Source organism: Corythoichthys intestinalis, chromosome 1, assembly GCF_030265065.1.
Source record: "Corythoichthys intestinalis isolate RoL2023-P3 chromosome 1, ASM3026506v1, whole genome shotgun sequence".
Lineage (NCBI taxonomy): Eukaryota > Metazoa > Chordata > Actinopteri > Syngnathiformes > Syngnathidae > Corythoichthys > Corythoichthys intestinalis.
The window spans coordinates 7,168,407-7,186,933 of record NC_080395.1 but is presented as its reverse complement, the minus strand read 5'-3'; the positions used below and the strand labels follow the sequence as shown (position 1 = coordinate 7,186,933).

Genomic DNA, 18,527 nt, shown 5'->3' with positions numbered 1-18,527 from the left:
CTGTAATGTTAAATACATTTAGAAAACGATTTAATTAAAAAATATATAGATATTAAAAAAAGGCATGGCCGATATTTTTTTGCCAATTCCGATACATTGAAAATGACGTGATCGGACCCAATCGATTTACAATTCTCATAGCAAATCGCTAACGCGTAACACCACAAACTGTAGCATCATACACAAACATATATTAGCTGAAGCAACTTACAGACTTATGTGGGCCAAACCAGAGCGCAGCTATCCTTTTTCAGTGTGAGACGTCTGAGTGCTCCTGAATGGGAGCATTATAGAACGACAGTCCAGCCAGACCCAACGCTGCCAACAGAGGGCAGTGTATCCTCCACCATTAAACAAAATGAAATACTTTTGGACTTTGAATAGTTCTTTTGAAAATTGTAAAGGGTTAGTTCCACGGAAATTCGGGTTATGTCGCAAGCGTAGGAAACGGGACTCATTCGTAACCTGGGGACTACCTATAACGAAAATATTTAGTCGAGGCACACATTTTTCCTGGAGACGTGACAATGACACGCTAAACACATGGCTTGGGAGACTTGAACCTAATGAGACGAATGCCAGTTTTCGTCTGACGAGACAACAACGAGACGAAAATGCGACATCGTTTCTGTTGCATTTTCACAATGCGTGACATTTTCACATCGTACGTGGGAGTACATTATTATTGCATTGGAGCAGTGGTTGGGTTGTGTCACTCATGTTAGATGTGCGCCGCCTCTACCTCACTCTCCTCACCCGAGTATAGGATGTACAGTGTATCACAAAAGTGAGTACACCCCTCTTTTTTCTGCAGATATTTAAGTATATCTTTTCATGGGACAACACTGACAAAATGACACGTTGACACAATGAAAAGTAGTCTGTGTGCAGCTTATATAATAGTTCATTTATTTTCCCATCAAAATAACTCAAAATATAGCTAATAATATCTAAACCCCTGGCAACAAAAGTGAGTACACCCCTTTGAAAAAACGCACATCCTTAAATGTCCAAATTGAGTACTGCTTTCCCTCCAAAATGTCATGTGACTCAGGAGTGCTGTCAGCATTGCTGCACAGATTGAAGAAGTGGGGGATTAGCCTGTTAATGCTCAGATCATACGCCGCACTCTACATCAAATTGGTGTACATGGCTGTAACCCCATGAGGAAGCCTCTTCTGAAGACTGTACACAGGAAAGCCCGCCCATCTCATCAGACAGTAGGACATGGTTCCAGTAATCCATGTGCTTTGTTGACATGTTTTCAGCAAACTGTTTGTGGGCTTTCTTGTGAACTGTCTGCAGAAATGCGAGGGGTGTACTCAGTTTCGTGTATCTCAAGCTAGGCTGTGCTCCATCTTGCTTGTTTAGAAACACCGTAAGATGTTTTCTTATCTTGACAAGAAAGAAAATGCTATGTTGCTTTAGCCTTTAAAGCGGGAGCCCCCCCCCTCGGGGGGGGGGGGGCGCAGAGCAATGCCAGGGGTGGCGCATGTTAGCTCTGGGAACATGTTTTTTTTTTTTGTTTTTTTTTGCAAGCCCACACAGAAAAGAGATATGAAGAAGAGTTGTGCACCGTTTTCGGAAGCAGTTTCCCGACCGGACTCGTGCAGCGACCCACTGTCTTCTCCGGTTCTCACGTGTCCGCCCGAGAACTGCCGTTTTCGCCACTAAAAGACATTAGACCCCAATCTCATTGATAAGCCGCTTGATTGTTTTTCAGCGAAAACGTGGCGAATATTGCCAACATTCGTCCCGCTTTGTCCGTGTTATATCAGTAAACCAGTGAGCACTATTAGCATGCCCAGTGCTAAATAACCCCACACCATTGCAAATGAGGTGATACTGTGAGCAGCGAAAATAAAAACTGTCCTTCTGTCCAAAGACACTCTTCCTTTTGTCCAAAGACGCCCCCCCCCCCCTTTTTTTTTTTCTTTTTCTTCTATTTAGTTTCGGTCAATTTTTTGGGCATATTGTCCTCATGAGTTAATGTTTCTAATCAATTTGATTTTTTTATTTACTGATTTTATTACTTTTTTTTTCAGTATGAAATGGTCAGAAATGTACCTTAAATGTATTTTTACAATTTGGATGTGACTTTTTTTTTTTAAATTCAGACAAATTGATGCGCGTTGTCTTTTTTGTTACAAACAAAACAATGTTAATAAAGTTATACTTTATTCTAAGTTAATTTATATTAGTTTTTTCTTTAGTAGAAAAAAGGACACAATGTTTGGCAGATGCGTACTTATAATAATAATTTTATAGACAAATGATACTATTTACAGTGGCGGCAGAGAGTTTGGGGGGGGCGCAAAATATTTACGTCTTCCTTGGGGGGGGGGGGGGTACCAGAAAATAATTGAGAAGCACTGCTTTAAAGGTCTATGCTGAGCAATCATCAAATGCTAAATGTAACTCCTAGCGGTAGTGTAGCATTCACGTTAGCATTGGCCCCAGAATAGCAAGCGTCCTCTTAAAACACTGGCCAGTCTAAAGCAGAGCTACTTGGCTTTCTGGTCACTAAGTCTAGAGGATGTTAAACGCTCAGACATTTTTTTTTTTTTTTAACATACAGTTTGTGGCTTCTAGAAAGATTTATTTGAAAATGATGTACCGCTTTTCCTGCTGAGTGTATTACCATCACAAAGTTGGCGTCGTCCTTGTAGATGCTACGATACTTGCTCATCAGTCTATGGTCACTCGAAATTGTTGGAAACCTTTTTTTTTTTTTTTACTAAACCTTTTGAATTTTACATACGAAAACATTTTTAATAGCTGTCGACTAAACCTAGACAAAATCTGTATGAGATTTCGTCAACTGAAAATAGATGAAAACGAAAACATTTTGAAATGACTAAAAATATGACAAGCACTAATAAGTATTTTTGTCCTAAAGACAAACATGAAAAGGGCTGCCAAAAACAACACTGCTGCACAGTTTGTGAGAAAAGATTCTTTAGTAACACACAAGGACTCAAAAAAACATTTTGTCTGCACATTTTGTGGGAAAAGATTCACTCAGAAGGGATATTTAGAATTGCAAACAAGAAACCACACTGGGGGAAAAAAACTTTCAATTGAAATGTGTTACAAAATATTCCGAATTCTGCCTTGCATTTAGTGGGGAAAAAAAAAAACATTTCAAATACCCTTGAGCCACTTTTGAAAATGTTTTGAAATCCTGTTCTTCTATTCTTGATTTTGTACCTTTTATTTGAATAAATTGGGCTACTTCTCCTCCTGTTGAAGTTGTTTTAAATAACTTTTGCTAATATACTGCTTTTTTCCATTTTACTTCTGACTGTTGGCATTTGAAATAATTGATCCATTTGTTGTTTTTCTATTTCATACATTATTTCAACAGTTTCAAGGACGATGTCTTTGTCTTGTGCGTTGTAATATTTTGCAATATGCTTCATTATGGAATTTATGGATCTTTTTATTATTGTCACTATTAAATATTTTGTTCATTACTGACTGACTGGTTTTACTTCCTCTAAAGTTAAAAAAAAATAAATTAAGCTCTTCTCTCTTGTATAATTCTGGGTTGAAAATTTACAATATTTTGGAATGATTAGAAAAACAAGCAATTTTCATCCTTCTGCTCTAACTAGAATGAGTTAATCACTAGTAGAAACCCAATCCATGTGAACTCAGAGGGTGGGAGGGAATGAACATTTGTTGCCCTCCCTCCCACTTCAAACCGATTGGACGTCTATGGCGATCAATACAGTGCCCTCCATATTATTGGATGTATAATAATTATGTGTTTTTTAGCTTCTAATATTTTTTTCCTAAATAATATGGGACCTTAAGGGAAAAAAAAAAAAGAAAAATCCAACCTTCAATACAAGTACGTTTATTCAGTGGGGAAAAATTCCCACATAAAGAAATAATTATTTGACATCAAATGTGTGTCACAATTATTAGCACCCCTGGTGTTAATACTTTGTTCAACCCCTTTTTGCCAACAAAACAAGGTCTGGAGACTGACATTGGATGGCAATATTTATTCACAATATACAAACTATCAGAGGTCAAGTACGTTGTGAAGCCAGTACTCAAATAACCTGAATTACAATGGATGGACCAGTAAACAGGAACCTACGGCGTCAGTAGACGGACAAAACACACTATTTGGCTTGATTTCTAATTTAATTTAAAACTCGCCATTGGCACCTTGTGGTGTATTTAGTGTATCTAGTTTATTTTTTGATAGAAAATTTTACAAATTTTATTAAAACGAAAAAATTAAGATGGGTTTTAATATAAGATTAGTATAACTTGTACTATCATTTATCTTTTAAGAACTATAGGTCTTTCTTGTGGATCCCTTTAACAGAAAGAATGTTAATAATGTTAATGCCATCTTGTAGATTTATTGTTATAATAAACAAATACAGTACTTATGTACTGTATGTTGAATGTTTATGTCCGTCTTGTCTTATCTTTCCATTCCAACAATAATTTACAGAAAAATATGGCATATTTTAGAGATGGTTTGAATTGCGATTAATTACAATTTTTAAGCTGTGATTAACTCAAAAATGGTAATTTTTTGACAGCGCCACGTATAATTCATGTTATTTTTTTAATTTAGAGGGTGTTTTGAGGTATCTAAATTCCAATTTATGTGACAACCCAGGTTACATCGCCAGCATAGGAACGGAACCTGTTTGTAAACTGGGACTACCTGTATTACCTGTTTGATACTAGTATATTGTCACACTCCTATTATAAATGGTCTATGGCTGCCATTGACAGCAATAAACGTCAAATCCATTTAAAGTGAAAGGGCTGGCAGGGGTACAACGAAGATTTTCAAATCATGTGATTTTTTTTTTCATCCTGTGTCCAATAGACGTCACTGAAGATCTTCACCCTGAAATGCACAATGCCACCCACGTTATACTGGAGAAGTCGGAGATACTGTATATTAAACAGCAGGCAGAGCCAGAGTCCCCCAGCATTACAGAAGAAGAACAGGAAGATGAAATGACCAAATGTCCAATGACTGTCGTTGTGAAGAGAGAAGAAGATAAAGGTACAAGCGAAGGGAGCGGAGCAGCGAAACCTCAATCTCGACGCCTGACAACAAAAGGTGAGGGGGGATCACAACCCGACGGCCTCTTAGCCCCGCTGTCGGAGAGCGATGATGTAACCTCTCACTCCGAAACCGACACGAATGAGAAGGATGTTGACTTTAAGCCAAATTGTTCAAAATCTTTAAAAAAGTCATCACTGAAACGAGGAACGAAAGAACACTCTGGTGAGAAATCTTTTAGCTGCTCTCATTGCGATAAAAGATTTTCTCAGAAGAAACTGTTAACAAAACATATAAGAACACACACGAAGCCTTTTCTATGCAACTTCTGTGGTAAAGGATTCACTTTTGAGATCTATTTAACCATGCACGCAAGAGCACACACCGGAGAGAAGCCTTTTGCCTGCACACTTTGCGAAAAAAGATTTTCTTTGAAGCATCACTTAACGAGACACTCTCGTACACACACTGGAGAGAAACCTTTTGCTTGCGCTCATTGCGATAAAAGTTTTTCTCAGAAGATTCATTTAAATCGACATAAACGTACACACACTGGAGAAAAGCCTTTTGCCTGCGCGGTTTGCGAGAAAACATTTTCTCAGATGTCTCATTTAAAAATACATCAGCTTACACACACTGGAGAGAGGCCATTTCCCTGCTCACTTTGTGGGAAAAGATTTGCCCGGACGCAAGATTTAAACAAACACATAAGAAGACACGCCGGAAAGAAACCTTTTCCCGATCATTTTGAGATTGAAGATTTTGTCGTAAGCAACAATTAAAGGGTATGAAAACGCAAAGGGGGTGTGAGACATCAATAGAACCGTTATGTGCCAAGTTAACAAAAAAATATCAATCTCATTAATGAGCAATTATCGAAAATAGATCGAAAATGACGAACATTTCCGAAAGTGTTCCGGAAACAGCCGAATGGGGCGGAGACGTCATAACAAGGAAACAAAAGGTCGAGGCAGGTGCCATCGTTGTTTATCGACGAGAGAGTTGCGTTCCTGTTCTATCAGAAAATCGCTAAAATGGTTCAAATCTGTCATGCTATGTGGTTTACAAATAGCCATTTGTCGCAATGTAGTACCCATGACTTCCCAAACGCGAGAAAAAGAGCTGGACTACGCAGACAATGGGTAAAGTTCGTCAGTGCTAAGAGGGCTAATTTTGCAATTTTACAGGGAAACGTGAACCTGACGAGCCAGAAGATGTGCCTACAACCTCAAAGAAAACAAAATTTATGCTACTTCCCAATTACTAAAGACCCACGAACTGCGAAGGAGTAAATTCGTGACCCGTATGTGAATAAATCGAGTGATTCGAGCATGTCTGTGGAACAGGAATATCAGCTTGTAGAGATCGCAAATCACGGCGACTTAAACGTACATTTGAGACAACAACTCTACCGAAGTCCTGGATTAAAGTTGTTTCGGAATATCCCGACATCGCTTGGAGCGCGCTGAAAACTGCTACAATTTCCAACATCGCTAGCTTGATGCTAGCTTCTCTCACTCTCCCATCTCGTCTTAACGAATTCAGCGGGTGAGTTGTATATTTTCCCTGCACTTAACACGACGGGGCTAAAAACAAATGCTATTTTATATTTGCTGTATTTTTCTGCCGCACATTGCCGGTGTTCTGACAAAGTTGGCATGCGCGTAACGTTAAAAAGGACCGCGAATGCAGCGATTCCTAAGTACACACTACAAACTTTCTTTTAAGAAAGGAATATTAACTTACGTTTGCCATGTTTGGCGCACACAACAACTGCACGTAGCCCTCTCACTTAACGACTTCGCCGTGTCGTTAAGCGTTAATTTACGCCATTTCCGTGTTGCACATGTATGTTTGTGATGTAAATAGTTTTTTAGCACCATTGGATAACATTGAGAGTCCAACTGAATATAAAAGAGGGACACTGGTCCGTGAAAAAAAGACCCAAATCACACCGGGGACCCCTGCTCTAATCCAATTCATATTTGTGTCAGTTGGCAGAGCGAAACCGATGATAGCATATTAAATGATACTTATTCTATACATTACTTTATTTTGCGGTCACGGTGTATCAGCTTCACAAAAAGAAATGCAAAACATACCATTTGGTGTTTCCCCACACGAACTGTTGTCGGGGTTGATTCAGTGTGATTGCTCCCCTCAATGATCCTTTCATTAGGCTGCATTGGCTTTCGTTTGGGCTCAAATTGTTAACCCAAAACACCAAAGAAAGGTTCATAACTCTCCTCTTCACCATTAGAAGAATGTTCGTTACGTCGGATTCGTCGCTGCAACTAGAAACGTAATTGTCCGCCATCATCGCCGCCATTCAGTACTAAAGCACTGAGCCGGTTGTTTCCTTGTTTTGATGTCACGCACACAATTTGCCAGATTTCCGGGATCTTGGGGGCGGGTCTTTTTAGCTTGAAATTGACCCAAATTTCTCTCATTTTCTTGGTGTTGCGATGTGTGTAATTACACGAAGTGACATGATATGAATCCAAAAGGCATTCGTTTATGGATAAATGATGGAATATTAGCATTTCCCCAGGTGTTCACATACACTTTAACAACACACACTGGAGGAAAATATTTTCTTTGCACATTTTGTGGTAATAGGTTCACTTGCAAGTAGACATGTTCTTATTACCGGTTTTAAGGTATACCGTGGCATGAAAACATCACTGTTTTAAAACCGCAAAAATTTCCGTCATACCGTCCCTTCAGCGATTTATTATTTTTTTTAATGTCCCATAAATGCAAGGCTGCAAGGCTCAACCCTCCCCCACCGGTTGTTGCTCAGTGTCAGTCAGCTGTGCTACACGATGGCTGGAGGAGGTGAAACTCCTCAACTTTTTCCCCCATGGAAGAAAACGCAATCGCTGGTATGGGAATACTTCGGCTACAGAATAGTTACAAACAGCCGCGGCTTAGAGAAGGGCCAACCAACATGTTTGCGGAGGGTGGCTGCCAAAGGAGGCAATACCTCCAATATGATTTCTCATTTATACAAAATTAGTTCGTAAACACTGTCATGAACGTTTCCAACCAGCATCGAAAGTTAACTCCAGCGTGTTTAGTGGGTCTAGTGGTTGTTTTTCTCTGGCAACTGTATGTTTTGAGAAAGAGAGTGTGTGTATGATGGAAACATATACGAGTCATACACACGTGCTTTTATAGAAAATAATAAAATTTTTGTTCTGATGGTAATAATGTTGAGCTGTGGCTGTGGGTTTAGGCTCACTTAAAGGACTTTATTTTATCATTTATTTCATCATCATATCATCATTTATTTTAACATTATACTTATGTTCAAATTTGCTAACATGCTTTGAAAAATAAACAATCCTGTTCAATGGAAAAAACTTCATTTATTTTTTAACCCAGATATCTCAGATTAACACATTCTAGAGCTTTATTTGCATTACCTTGATACCATGATATTTCGGCTTAAGGTTACCATAACATCAGAATCTCAAACCGGCACATGCCTACTTGCAAGGGACATTTTGAATTGCACATAAGGGAACACCTTTCATTTGCAGTGTGTGACAAAATATTCTGAATACTGCCACGCATTTACAGTGGGAAAAGCATTTCAATTTCCTCATTCAGTATTTCTTGAGCCTCTTTTAAAAAAGTAGTTCTTGTGATTTTGACACCTATGCAATGTTCTGGATTTTGTTTTTTAATTCAATGAATTGCATTACATCTCGTTCTGATGAGATTGTTCCATAACTTACTGCTTCCTGCATTTTGCTATTTTACATCTGGAAATTTGAGTCTAGACTAGTAAACCAGTTTTGCTAATGTTACCATGACAACTTGTACACTTCTTGTTCTTGACCTGAACTAACGAAAGTTGAAACAAAATGTGCCTGACCTTGTGTGAAATGTGATCTTTATCGTGCATTTAACTACACCCAGATATTACAGGCTGGTCAAACGTCGATCCCTTTGTCGACGACCCCCTTCCCTTTCCTGACCCCACAGATTTAGATACTACTATTTACTCCTTAGTGCTTTTTGATATTTTACTTCTGAATGTTGGCATTTGTCAGCCAGTTCTGTATCTCCCCGAAACCAACTTCCTCCCTTCTTTCTCTCTCACACTGTTTACAAAACATCAATTAATGGTTCTCCTCAAACCTCCCAATAGCCCCAAACCAAGTTCTTCTAGTCCCCACCATGCTCATACAGTGGGGAGAACAAGTATTTGATACACTGCCGATTTTGCTGGTTTTCCCACTTGCAAGCCATGTAGAGGTCTGTAATTTGTATCATAAATTCTCTTCAACTGTGAGGGACGAAATCTAATACAAAAATCCAGAAAATCACATTGTATAATTTTTAAATAATAAATTTGTATTTAACTGCATGAAATAAGTATTTGATACATTACCAACAAGTAAATATTTCGGCTCTTAGTTCTTTTTAAGAAACCCTCCTGTTCTCCACTCATTACCGGAAGTAATTGCACCTGTTTGAACTTGTTACCTATATGAAAGACACCTGTTCACATGCTCAAACAAACAAACTCCAACCTATCCACAATGGCCAAGACCAAAGAGCTGTGTAAGGACATCAGGGATAAAATAATAGACCTGAACAAGGCTGGGATGGGCTACAGGAAAATAAGCAAGCAGCTTGGTCAGGAGTTAACAACTGTTGGAGCGATTATTAGAAAATGGAAGAAGTTCAAGTGGACGGTCAATCTGCCTCGTTCTGGGTCTCCATGCAAGATCTCACCTCGTGGGGCATCACTGATCATGAGGAAGGTGATGGATCAGCCCAGAACTACACGGCAGGACCTGGTCAATGACCTGAAGAGAGCTGGAACCACAGTTTCGAAGAAAACCATCGGAAACACATTACACCGTCATGGATTAAAATCCTACGGCACACGCAAGGTCCCGCTGCTGAAGCCAGTGCATGTCCAGACACGTCTGAAGCTTGCCACTGACCATCTGGATGATACAGAGGAGCAATGGGAGAAGGTCATGTGGTCGGATGAGACCAAAATGGAACTTTTTGGTCTAAACTTGTCGTGTTTGGAGGAAAAAGAAGGATGAGTACAACCCCAAGAACACCATCCCAACCGTGAAACATGGAGGAGGAAACATTTTTTGGGGCTGCTTCTCTGCCAAGGGTACAGGACGACTGCACCGTATTGAGGGGAGGATGAATGGGGCTATGTATCGCCAGATCTTGGCTGACAACCTCCTTCCTTCAGTGAGAGCCCTGAAGCTGGGTCTTCAAGCATGACAACGACCCAAAGCACACAGCCATGTCATTTAAAGAGTGGCTCCGTAAGAAGCATCTTAAGGTTTTGGAGTGGCCTAGCCAGTCACCAGATCTGAACCCGATAGAAAATCTATGGAGGGAGCTGAAAGTCCGTGTTGCCCGGCAAGAGCCCGGAAACTTGAAGGCTCTGGAGAAGATCTGCATGGAGGAGTGGGCCAAAATCCCTGCTGCAGTGTGTGCAAACCTTGTCAAGGACTACAGGAAACGTTTGGTATCTGTAATAGCAAACAAAGGTTTCTGTACTAAATACTAAGTTCGATTTTTGTGATGTATCAAATACTTATTTCATGCAATTAAATGCAAATTTATTATTTAAAAATCATACGTGATTTTCTGTTTTTTTGTATTAGATTCCGTACCTCACAGTTGAAGAGAACTTATGATACAAATTACAGACCTCTACAGTGGGGAGAACAAGTATTTGATACACTGCCAATGTGGCAGTGTATCAAATACTTGTTCTCCCCACTGTACATGCTTTGCAAGTGGGAAAACCAGCAAAATCGGCAGTGTATCAAATACTTGTTCTCCCCACTGTATATACTATCCATCTCTCCCCCTACTCGGGTTAAGAGTCTGCTCTCTTGCTTTATCCTCTGTTCTGTTTTTTGTTATGACTTCTTTTCCGTTACTTTAATTTACATTACATGGTATTGCTTGTCATTTCTATTTGTAATTTTTTGGGGGGGTAAACTCTGTTGTAAAGTGCCCTTGAGTGTCTTGAAAGGTGCTTTGAAATAAAATGTATTATTATTTGAAATACTTTGACTCTGCCTTTCTTTTTGTTTGTTCTACGTTCAATTTCCGAATTTGATCTGAATGTTTTCATGGAAGATGTCTTTATTAGTCTGGAAAATATCACAATGCTCAAATCTGATGAATTGTAGAATTACTTGACTTTAATTGATAGCTGCAGCCCTAAATGATAATAATCTTAACTAGTTAATTCGAATGATCAAGTCATCAGATCAGGAACATTTAATCAGTTACAGAATAAATTTTAGAAGTAAAACAAAGGCTTGCTGAGATAGCATTTTCAAAGAGCATTTCATGTGAATACAAAATAAAATTCCCGAGTGTTTCTTCAAACTCTTCAGAATTGCACTTTCATTTAAAAATATAACATACTTGAGCTTAGCCTCAAGCGGTATTGAAAAAAAAAAAAAAATCTGAGTACAACATAAGAACAATTGCCTAACGCGCATAGCAAAAGTCCACGATCTTAAATGCTACAAAATGCTATTTAAAAAAAAAAAAAAAATTAACAGTGCTCTTAACAAATCTTTCACATTCCCACAAAAAAAATCTAGATATACCAATAAACTAAATTACAAATACATTTAAAAATAAATAAATAAATTAGCCCAGACAAAAACTTACCTTATGTTGGTCTTAACAGGGAGCAACTGGATTCAGCCATGTTAAATGAGTGTTATATTCAATGTTGCTACTTGAGGGCATTTTTCCACCCAAATCAATAAAACTAAATGCAAACATTTTCCTAACAAACCATTACAACGCCACTCTAATTGAATACTCAAAGCAGCCAAATTTGATTTGAAGCTTTCTAATCAAATGACTCAAATTAATAATTGTTGCAGCACTATTATTATTACGATTTAATATTTTTGTTCATTACTGATTTACGTTTTTTTTTTTTTTTTTTAACTATTTTTTTTAGCTCGTGTATTTTGAAGTAATTTAGTTTTTATTAATATTGTGATAATGCATTTACATTATTTAAAATACATACAGTACAGGCCAAAAGTTTGGACACACCTTCTTCCACATGCCTTTTATTTGACAATTTACATTGTAGCTTCTCAGTGAAGGTATCAAAACTATGAATGAACATGTATAGTTATGAATTTATCTTTTAAAAAGGTACAACAAATGAAAACGTTTTATATTCTAGTTTCTTCAAATTAGCCACCCTTTCTCGGATTACATTTTGCACATGCTTGGCATTTTCTCGATGAGCTTCAAGAGGTAGTCACCTGAAATTGGTTTTACCTCGCAGGTATGCCAGTTATAAGGGTTAATTGGTTGAATTTCTAACTTTCTTAAGCAGGTTGGGATCATCATTTATTTCACTGAATGAGGTGTGTCCAAACCGTCGGCCTGTACTGTATACACTGTGTTCTGAATTATTATACAAATTTCATTATTAAAAACAAAATGTTTTTCCATTAAACCCGTGAGTGGCATTGTGTCTCAAGGCTCTGTAGATCAAGGATATCGATCTCAGACGTGTGATAAATTGTCTCCTAGGTGAGCCCAATTAGAGGAAAACTGCTTAAAAGTGATGTTCCACAATATTAAGCACGACGTTTCAAACAATTTGGGGAAGAAAAACCATCTCTCTGCTGCTCAAAAGCGAAAGTTAGTGCAGTACCTTGCTCAGGGTGTGAAAACATTGCATATCTTTAACAAACCTGATATATGTACATCATCACCATCACAGTGACCTAAAGCACACCTCCAAATTATGCAAGAACTATTTAGGAAAGAAGCAGGCAACTGGTATTTTATCTGTGATGGAGTGGCCAGCACAGTCAACAGATCTCCAACCCATTGCGCTGTTGTGGGAGCAGCTTGACCATATGGTACGGAGGAAGTGCCCATCAAGCCAATCCAACTTGTGGGAGGTGCCTCTGGAAGCGTGGATTGAAGTTTCTCTTATCTTCTCGCTCTTCTTCTCAACAAATTAACAGCTAGTACACCATAGGTCTGGAAAGCTGTAATTGTTGCAAAATGAGCATTCTTTGATAAAAGCAAAGTTTGAAGGAGAACATTATTATTTAAAATAACAATCCTTATTTCCAACCTTGTCAATGTCTTGAATTTATTTTCCATTCATTTTGAAACCCATTTTAAAAATAAAAGTGTGACTTTTGAGTGAAAACACAAAATTGTCTTGTTCAAGTCACCTGAGTGTTTTTCGCCATACAGTGGGGCAAATAAGTAGTCAACCACTAATTGTGCAAGTTCTCCCACTTGAAAATATTACAGGCCTGTAATTGTCAACATGGGTAAACCTCAACCATGAGACAGAATGTGGAGAAAAAAAAACCATATAATCACATTTTTAAAATAATTTATTTGCAAATCATGGTGGAAAATAAGTATTTGGTCAATAAAAAGTTCATCTCAATACTTTGTTATGTACTCTTTGTTGGCAATAACGGAGGCCAAACGTTTTCTGTAACTCTTCACAAGCCTTTCACACACTGTTGCTGGTATTTTGGCCCATTCCTCCATGCAGATCTCCTCTAGAGCAGTGATGTTTTTGGGCTGTCGTTGGGCAACACGGACTTTCAACTCCCTCCACAGATTTTCTATGGGGTTGAGATCTGGAGACTGGCTAGGCCACTCCAGGACCTTGAAATGCTTCTTACAAAGCCACTCCTTTGTTGCCCTGGCTGTTTGTTTGGTATCATTGTCATGCTGAAAGACCCAGCCACGTCTCATCTTCAATGCCCTTGCTGATGGAAGGAGATTTTCACTCAAAATCTCTAGATACATGGCCCCATTCATTTGTTCCTTTACACAGATCAGTTGTCCTGGTCCCTTTGCAGAAAAACAGCCCAAAAGCATGATGTTTCCACCCCCATGCTTCACAGTGGGTATGGTGAAATTAAGTATTTTTTCTCCTCCAAACACGAGAACCTGTGTTTCTACCAAAAAGTTCTCTTTTGGTTTCATCTGACCATAACACATTCTCCCAGTCCTCCTCTGGATCACCCCAATGCTCTCTAGCGAACCGCAGACTGGCCTGGACGTGTACTGTTTTCAGCAGGGGGACACATCTGGCAGTGCAGGATTTGAGTCCATGGCGGCGCATTGTGTTACTGATAGTAGCCTTTGTTACTGTGGTCCCAACTCTCTGTAGATCATTCACTCGGTCCCCGTGTGGTTCTGGGATTTTTGCTCACCGTTCTTGTTATCATTTTGACGCCACGGGGTGAGATCTTGTATGGAGCCCTAGATTGAGGGAGATTATCAGTGGTCTTGTATGTCTTCCATTTTCTAATAATTGTTCCCACAGTTGATTTCTTTACACCAAGCGAAGAGTGAAGAATTACAGAAAATGTTTGGCCTTTGTTAATGCCAACAAAGGGTACATAACAAAGTATTGACCAAATACTTATTTCCACCATGATTTGCAAATAAATTCTTTAAAAATCAAACAATGTTATTTTCTTTTTTTTTTTTCCCCACAATCTGTCTCTCATGGTTGAGGTTTACCCATGTTGACAATTGACAAAAATTACAAGCCTCTCTTATCTTTTCAAGTAGGAGAACTTGCACATGATTGTGCATGTGTATACAAAAAAAAAAAACATTACAAGACAGTATATCTAAATATGTATATTTTTAAAATACTACTTTTCCAATGCTAAATCTGAATAATTACATTGTACACACACAAAAAAAAAATGTATCACTTATCACGGCGGGTTCTGGTCCGCATTAACCGCGAATCGGCCATATATATATATATATATATCCTTGAAGTTCCACCCCCAATTTGGCCAAATTTAAAAATTGTCTGATATGCATGCGTGATACAGCATTGGAAAGCTTAAAATCTCAATTTTCTGGGGGAGGAAAACTTTTGAACAGGAGAGAAAAAAAAAAAAATTAAACATTAAACAGCTGTCCTCGGTAATTCCAGCTCCAATAGCGTATCTTAAAGATGCTAGAGTTAAAAAGTTCGTAGGTAGACCTCGGCGAACCACCATCTGTCCCAGCCCCTGCCTCTCTCTCGGCTGCCCCCGGGAGTCGAGCCGCCATTCTTTAAAGTAGAACGCACGTAGTCTCGATATATGTCCATCATCAACTTACAAGTCGTCTTCCCTTGCCTAACAGCGTTTTCCAGCTGCAAACAAACGAACAAAAACTTGTAACACTTGGATTTATGCGGTGCCTACAGGCTAGCAGCAGCAGTAGTTCTAGTAAAAAAAATATTAAACTTCATAATTACAATCATTGTAATAGTAATGGCAAAGGCAACAAGTCGTTTAATGCTCCAGATTTTAGGTTTCGTATTTTTGGAGAACATACCTTCCATAACACAGGAGCAGCATGACTAATGAACGTCTGGTGTACTGGTATGCTTCAGAGCTTCCTGATGGCGTTTCCATCCACTGCCATAGAGTCAATAAAATACGATAATATTTTACTTGTGGTCACCCTCGGCCACTTTTTTCTGGTGTCTTCCCATGTCAAGATGGCAGAAGGATGCGGTATTTCCAAATTGTGTTTTTTCAGGGTCTTTAGTGAGTGATGCCACTCCAGCGCCATTGAAGTCAACGGTAAAATAATCGGTAATGGAAATGGTAGGCAGGCAGAAGGAAGTAAAGCCGAAGTACCTCGGAAACTTGTCTATTAATTCACAAAAACATTTTGGAACACTTAAATTCTTTATTAAAGTACAAATAAACACGGAAATGACAACAATAAAACACAAACAATGAGGTCAAATGCTCATTGCGTTAACTAGTGCAAAAAAAATGGATTGTAAAAGGATTCAGAACACTGACTTCGCCTTTCCAACATGATTCAAAACAATTCTTAAAAAAAATATCTCGCATTAGTATTATATTATACTATATATAATAGTAGTATAATGACTATTCATTGCAATCAGATTTTTCATAAAGAGTGTCATTTTAAAGCTACCCTTAGTGTAGAATCTGAATTCTGAAGTATGTGGGATTAACTCCAGAAATCATTATTTATATGACGAACATGATGTGCTTTTATTTTGAAATGTTCACCGGAAGTGTGTTTGCTAAACCGCTAACAGGAAGCTTTGCACTCCGCAAAAAAAGCTCTTTTTGTCATTGCATGCAGTGCCTGTAATCTTTTTTTTTTTTTTTTCATTTTTTCGTTTGTAAAATGCTGTTAAGCTGCAATTTTTCATGTTTGAAGTGTCACCTTTTAACTGCAAAATTGCGTTTTGGAGAAGACTGCCAGTGTTTTATAGCAGGGTAAAGAAGTTTGTCTTTTTTTCCCCATTAGCCTCAATGTAGCAATGCTAACGTTTACAGTGTTTAATAAAGATGTGTTTCCTTTTTTTGTATGTCGGAACTTTAAATCTACGGCGTGTTGACGACCAATAAACATCTGTGAAATGAACTGGAGTCTCATATGCCATCAACACGCACGTGTACACGCACGCAACGATAAAACGCAGCCGTGAAAGTTACCACCCTCATTTTCATTTACCGTGCTATAAATGGACTCATTGCATATCGCGACAGGCTTAGCAACTTCAATAAAACATGTCGTTAGATGGACTTACAATCTCACAGCTCGTGTCCTGTCGTCTTCCAAAATTACAACTGTGTGACGGCGCTTTAGGTGTTCATTCATGGCCAACGTACAGCCAAGCTTGGCATTGAAGACACAGGACACAACGGTGTACCCTCTGTTTCGTTGATATAAGTCAATGTTTTGGCCACTGTGGTGTGCATTTTTGGCTTTGTGCCGCTTTCCCCGTTTGCATACCAAGCGTCCGACATATAAAAAAAATCCCGCGCCATTCCTGCACCTTTTTTAACGCACCACACACATCATACTCCACAGGAGAGCTCCGTCAAAGGGCGGCGGGACAAGCGGCTGGGTAGAAATTCCATGCTGCGGTCCCACTGCCCCAAGCCAAGCTCTCCAATTTTAATGCAAACATTGCACTACCCTCCCCTCACAATCCCATCATGGTGCTAGGTAATGGCTGCCAGCCGGGAACCTGGCAGCCACAGTAATAGAGTGGTAGGTGGGTGCCACACTTTTTCTCTATGGCATGGCTCCCGGGGCGTGGCCTCCCCTCTGCCTGGGCTGCCGGCCGCAGGAGCAGGGGGAGCTTAGGGCTCTGATCTCGCGTCACCCCGCAGCGGCCCTCTTGGCGTCCTCCTGCCTCCGCCATCCCCTCTGTTCTCTGACTGGGTATCTGCCCTGTGCTTCATCGCGGGCCGCTGGCTGGGCACCGGTGTATCAGCTGGATGTTGCCTGCTCCGGTGGGGGACCCTGCCCTGCCCTGGGCTCGGTAGGCCGCTGGGGGTCCCGTGGCGTGCCGTGCCAGCTGGGGGGCCGCGGATGTGGCTCATGGGCCGGGTGGGGGGACAGGGGTGGGGCTGGTGGTGCGTCCCCTCTTGCCATCCCTGAAGGCCGGTTGATGGGTGCGCGGGTGGCCCAGGGGACCACCCTGGATCCGGGGGAGAGACGATGGCTCCTTTGCTGGGCTGCGGGAGGAGGGATGGGCTGCTCGTAACCCCCCCCCGACCGCCCTCCCCGGACTGGCTGGGTGGGGGGCGTGGCCCTGGCGTCTCCACTCGTCTGTGTGACTGTCGCGTGCTTGGTGGGGCTAGCGTGCGACTGGATGTGATAGGGTGCGCTCGGGAGGGGGGTCCGGGTGCTGGTATTTGCGATGGGGCAGTATAGGGTCGGTCGCCAACGTGCTTACACTCACAAGGGATTCACACGATTACTGAGTTCTAGATCACACAGCTGATTTGTGTACACTCTACCCCTTTCAATCACTTAGCTTACACTCCACCGCCCCCCAAATGGTGTCAACCGGAAATACATCTAGCTGACGATAGCACCAACATATTAATAGTTAATGTTGGCGTTCAATGTATTTCTTGTTATTGTTTGTTTATTTTCTTTCTTCTCTTGTGTTTCTTTTCTTCTGTTCCCCCTTAACCCCCTCCTATTCGCTACTTTGGCATAATAAACGAAGTACGGTATGTTGAATGACAACAATGGGAGTATTTCATACTCTCAATGTGAAACATTAAAACTGTTCAGACCAACCGGACACTTTGACTTCCATTCTCCATGTCAAACAGCTCAACAGGACAGGTTAAAAAAAAAAAAGAAACCTGAACCCCAAACCCACCCCTTAAAATTTTTCTCCTCGGATCTACACATGGTCACCCTTTTTGACTTCAAAACGACAAATTTCGCCGAAATGTGGGTGATTTTCACGCCTGGATGAGCGATGGCCAAATTTGAAAGTCATCGCCGTTAAACTGAAAGCCAACACACAGGACACGATACGACTGCAGCGACAAGCGACAGTGACGCGCACAGCCCTCTGCCTATACGTCATTGCTCGTCTCTGATTAGCTATGAATTTGGAGGGCATTTTAAAATTTCTTTTCTGAGC

General features: G+C 40.1%; 2 protein-coding genes across 2 annotated transcripts in view; one reads left to right on the top strand and one right to left on the bottom strand.

The window, feature by feature from the left end:
- Positions 1–10,739, top strand: part of LOC130922791 (gastrula zinc finger protein XlCGF52.1-like) — a 30,692-nt gene extending 19,953 nt beyond the window's left edge. Inside the window, exon 4 of the mRNA XM_057848145.1 lies at positions 4,865–10,739. Coding sequence (XP_057704128.1) covers positions 4,865–5,829 — 965 coding nt within the window. The 3' untranslated portion in view covers positions 5,830–10,739. The remainder of the gene's footprint in view (positions 1–4,864) is intronic.
- Positions 10,740–11,713: 974 nt separating this feature from the next.
- Positions 11,714–18,527, bottom strand: part of LOC130910793 (uncharacterized) — a 42,222-nt gene continuing 35,408 nt past the window's right edge. The window contains exon 5 of the mRNA XM_057828747.1: positions 11,714–15,233. Within this exon, the coding sequence (XP_057684730.1) occupies positions 15,217–15,233 (17 nt within the window). The 3' untranslated portion in view covers positions 11,714–15,216. The remainder of the gene's footprint in view (positions 15,234–18,527) is intronic.